The following is a 4,234-nucleotide window of genomic DNA, read 5'->3' on the forward strand; positions in this document are numbered from 1 at the left end:
GGGGGGGGGGGGGGGGGGGGGGGGGGGGGGGGGGGGGGGGGGTGGATACCGTCGGCGGATGGGCGATGGCAGCACCGACAGGTGAGTCGCATGATTTGGCTGATCGCGATCCGCCGACGTTTCGCGCGAGAATTACAAACGACTTATGCAACTAAGTATAAACGATACATGAATACATGGACATAAAGTAACTATGCTATTTACAAGGCGATACGCCGAACACCTGAACTCTAGAATTAGATGAGGAAGGAACAAATAATAAGAATTCGTTTATTGAGAGAGAGATTGCATTTAATAAATTTAAGTAATTTGAAATGACTCGAGTGGGCAGAACTAGACAAAGAATACCAACATTTGTTGCATAGGAGAAGGGAAACTGCCCGAAAACCTTCCCAGTATTCTCGAACAGGTTATTACATAGATTATATAACATATAATGAATATACAATAAATGCATAAAACACACAAAGGAAACAAATCAATAATTATTATAGTACAGTCCTTTCCTGGTATTGATGATGAAATAAAAGTTGAATTCACTGAAGCTTTGCCTCGATATATAATCAGGTTAATTATAAAGGAAATATTGATAGTACGTAATCTCAGAATTTCTATTGACGTAGTCAAAATTAAAAAGGAACATGTAATTTCAGGATAGGACTGTTCAACAAATAAATCAAATCAATCAGAATATAAGTTCAGTTCAAACATAATTGAAATAGTTCTTGAATCAATGTATCAATCTTTGAGTTCTGAATATCAATTACTTTTCGTTGGCCTTTTACCATTTACCATATATCAAAATTTGCTCTAGAACAAATACTTCTCTTTCAGCAAAATCATGTATTCAATACAAAAAGGATAAAGTATAAGCATTTCTCAATATATTATTCATAGGCCTTATAGTTTGGATCGACACATTAATTCATATTAGCATAAACGGAATATTTGATCAATCAGAATTCACAAAATACTTAGTAGAATAATTATCAAGTCCATGAGAAATAATTCGCAGAATACTTATGAGAATAATCATCAAATCAATGAGAAACAAGTCGCAAAATACTTAGTAGAACAATTATTAAATCAAGGAGAAACAATTCTTATAGAAACGCACGAAAATGAATAATCAGTAGTTTGATAATAACGCAAGAGACGATTCATATGTTTCGCAAGAAACGCAATTTCATTGAATACTTCTTACGAGTAAGTTTAAAGAATGTTCGCAAAGTAACATAATGAACAATACGAAAATTATCTGATTAATGATAAAGGAACAATCGCACAAATAAGAAAAATAAAGTCTTTCTTTTTACTTATCACGAAAATGGTTGCAACCGCACAATTAATGATTTTACTTTAGACTGAGCTCAGTATAATAATAAGACTCGAGATAACTTTTATCGTCCTTTTCAAAAAGCGAGGAAGTTTTCCTCTTACTTGCTCTAGTGATCTCTGAGAATTGTAATATCCGAGACTAACCTTGAGAGGATTGATGATCTCTCTCGTAACGGTAGACGAATGTCTAACGTTCACTCTCTGTAACGATAGACAAAAGTCTAACGTTTCCACTAAAGTATATTTAAACAGGTTACCTTTCATAGACGATAATATCACCTCGGATGTTCACACAATGAATATAGGTATATATATATATATATATATATATATATGTAAAATTTCAATTTTTAACAACACCTGATGTTTATAATAAAAAAATTAGTCTAATTCACAATTAAATTTATTCCATCTTATAGGAGAAATTCTAAAGACCTTTGATATATGCACATTGTATATTAAGATGAAACTCACCTCAATACCATGTTCGAGCAAACCCATGGAAATTTTTGACCAAATTTTGGTCTTCTTTTTAGGATGATCAATGTTTTCTATATTTGCTTCATATAAAGCTAGTAATGCAAGTGTTGCACGTTTGTCCCAAACAGCTTCTAAAAGAATTAATTTATATTTTTTTAATTTATCACATTACTTATCACTTATGGGATTATTCATGATTAAGAAACTATATGTGAATGCCAGTTATACTAGTATATGGTAATATATTTGTATTAAATAGTATACATTATTATATTATTTTTATGATAAATTTTTCATTAAATACATACGCTGTTTTGTATTAACCGGCTCAGAAGATCCTGAAGATATTTCTGGAAGAATACATTCATCTTCCGATTGCTTTTTATTCATATCACAGCTATCAGATGCTAAAAGAAGGACGTTATATCGAGCCATAAGTAACCTTAACTTTTGCAAAACATAGTTTTTCCAGATACTTACATTGTTTTGTTGTAGTTGCAAAAAGAATATTGTTTTCTTTCATATAAACATCCTGTTCAATAAAGCATTGATGAATCGGTACGTCGTCAAGAGTTATTTCTGAAGAGCAATGCTCACATTGAAACATGTCTAAAATGTATTATCACAAAATACAGTTATTAATTTAGAATTTGGGGTTGCTCACGATACTTTTTCCCTCTCGTGAATTCGTGAAAATTATATTAGATGTATCGAGTATACTCGATACATATATGTAATTTTCACGAATTCTCGCTAGAAAAAAAGATTCATGATCGACCCCCTGATCGAAAAAAGTTTTTCACTTTTAAAGATTGGCAACAATGCCTACAGAACACACTCGAACTCTACACCGATGCTGTGTCGAGATGTGCTTCGCTGTGTCGTTGTTGGAAAGCACTGTGTCTGACACTGTGCCACACAGTATCGCCTGTGTTCCTTGCTGGAAAGCACCCAAAATTATATTTCAGTTTAATACAGATCACAAGTGAAGGATAGCGTGTTCCACGGCGAACAAGCAGAATTCGAGTACGCGCCACGTGTCACCCCACGAGCGCGATACTCATTCCGTCGCTGAACTGTACGGCGATCCCGATCGAATTCGTACAAGACTATTCTCCGACATAAATTGCGTCGAATTCTACCCGGACGGTCAAACGCGAAATACTCGAAACGTCTACGTCTAACAATTAAACAATTAGTGCAATTTCCTTACGATCTACCGCGACAACGCTGGGGATCTTCATTCCCCTCGAGACGCACGAATGGCCTCAACCGTAAACTCGACACAACCGTGGGCCATTAATCCCGATGAAACGCACGGATAGCCAATTACAAATGGCACGAACTTAACCGGCAACGATAACTACGAGACGCACGCGCGAGAGCCACCTCCCAAACTACGGCACGGTTAAGCCAACGACGATTCCAAAATTACACGCGACGAAATTGCCCGCAACGAAATTACACGCAACGAAATTACCCACAACGAAATTATACGCAACAAAAGTACACGAAACAAAATCACACGCAACGAAATTACAATCACGCTGACTGTCGGCGGCCGTACGTTTGCATCCCCGAGACGGGCACTCGCGATCACTTTGTCGCACGGGCCCTCCCGCGGTATGGCACTCGGTATGATTCAATTACGGCGGATTCCATGTATTCCCGCGGCACAACGCGACTCCCGGGAGGGCCTTGGTATTACCGCGATCTTACTTCGGGGAGGTTGAGCAGTGGCCTTACAAATTCTTCTGGTTCCGGCAGCTCGTCGCTCGGCTCGCAGGGCTGGATGTTGCCGGGATGGCGGCTCGCACGACAGTAACGTTCTCTCGGTCCGGCGGGACCACGCTGGGCCCGCGCGCGCCAGCGCGCGCCGGTTTCCCTAGCCTGGTCGGTGCTGCGCCCTGGCCTGCCAGCGATCCCTCTAGGCGATCGCCGCGCCTTGCGAGGGCGCCCCTCGCATCCGCTGTCGTCCGCCGGTGGTAGTTTTAAAAGCCCGCCTGTGTGAGACCGGCTGTCCAGGCCGCGACTCATCATCCGGTTGTTCGACGGCCAGGCTGGACGGACCCTGGCTCGTTGACCGGTGGCGGTTTCCCGGTGGTGACCCCGTTCCTCGACGGGGACCTTCGTCGGGGCGTCCCCCCTCTCGGGTCCTCCGTTTCCGGGCTGCAGTGCTGTTGTGCGGGCTATGTGGTGCTTTGACAGGCCAGCGGCTGTTCCGGCTGTGGGCTCCAGCGTGACCCGTCCGTCGACCGTCCGTCCTTGGAAGCTCCCTGCTTTCCAGCCGTAAGTCCCTCGGTGCGGCATACGCCGTTACAATTCCGTAACCCTGGCCATCTGCTCCGCACTCCCTCGACCTGTAACGCTCGCAAGAGATCTTAAGCCTAACCTAAGTTCGCTCTCTGCCCGCCCC

At 41.5% G+C, this 4,234-nt stretch overlaps 1 protein-coding gene across 2 annotated transcripts; it reads right to left on the reverse strand.

Annotated features, from left to right (window-relative positions):
- Positions 1–1,612: 1,612 nt before the first annotated feature.
- Positions 1,613–3,619, reverse strand: LOC112456805. 2 transcript variants are annotated; one of them, XM_025019560.1, is made up of 6 exons: positions 3,565–3,619; positions 2,622–2,758; positions 2,299–2,427; positions 2,127–2,225; positions 1,813–1,949; positions 1,613–1,698 (listed from the first exon to the last, which is right to left on the reverse strand). In XM_025019560.1, exons 3-6 carry the CDS (start codon positions 2,423–2,425, stop codon positions 1,627–1,629), a joined length of 435 nt encoding a protein of 144 aa, XP_024875328.1. In that variant the 5' UTR covers positions 2,426–2,427; positions 2,622–2,758; positions 3,565–3,619; the 3' UTR covers positions 1,613–1,626. The 2 variants fall into 2 exon arrangements, with proteins under 2 accessions (XP_024875328.1, XP_024875327.1); XM_025019559.1 differs by lacking the exons at positions 2,622–2,758; positions 3,565–3,619 and having other exon boundaries at positions 1,682–1,949; positions 2,299–2,519.
- Positions 3,620–4,234: the final 615 nt, after the last annotated feature.

Source organism: Temnothorax curvispinosus, unplaced genomic scaffold (assembly GCF_003070985.1).
Source record: "Temnothorax curvispinosus isolate PA1 unplaced genomic scaffold, ASM307098v1 QBEX01007204.1, whole genome shotgun sequence".
Lineage (NCBI taxonomy): Eukaryota > Metazoa > Arthropoda > Insecta > Hymenoptera > Formicidae > Temnothorax > Temnothorax curvispinosus.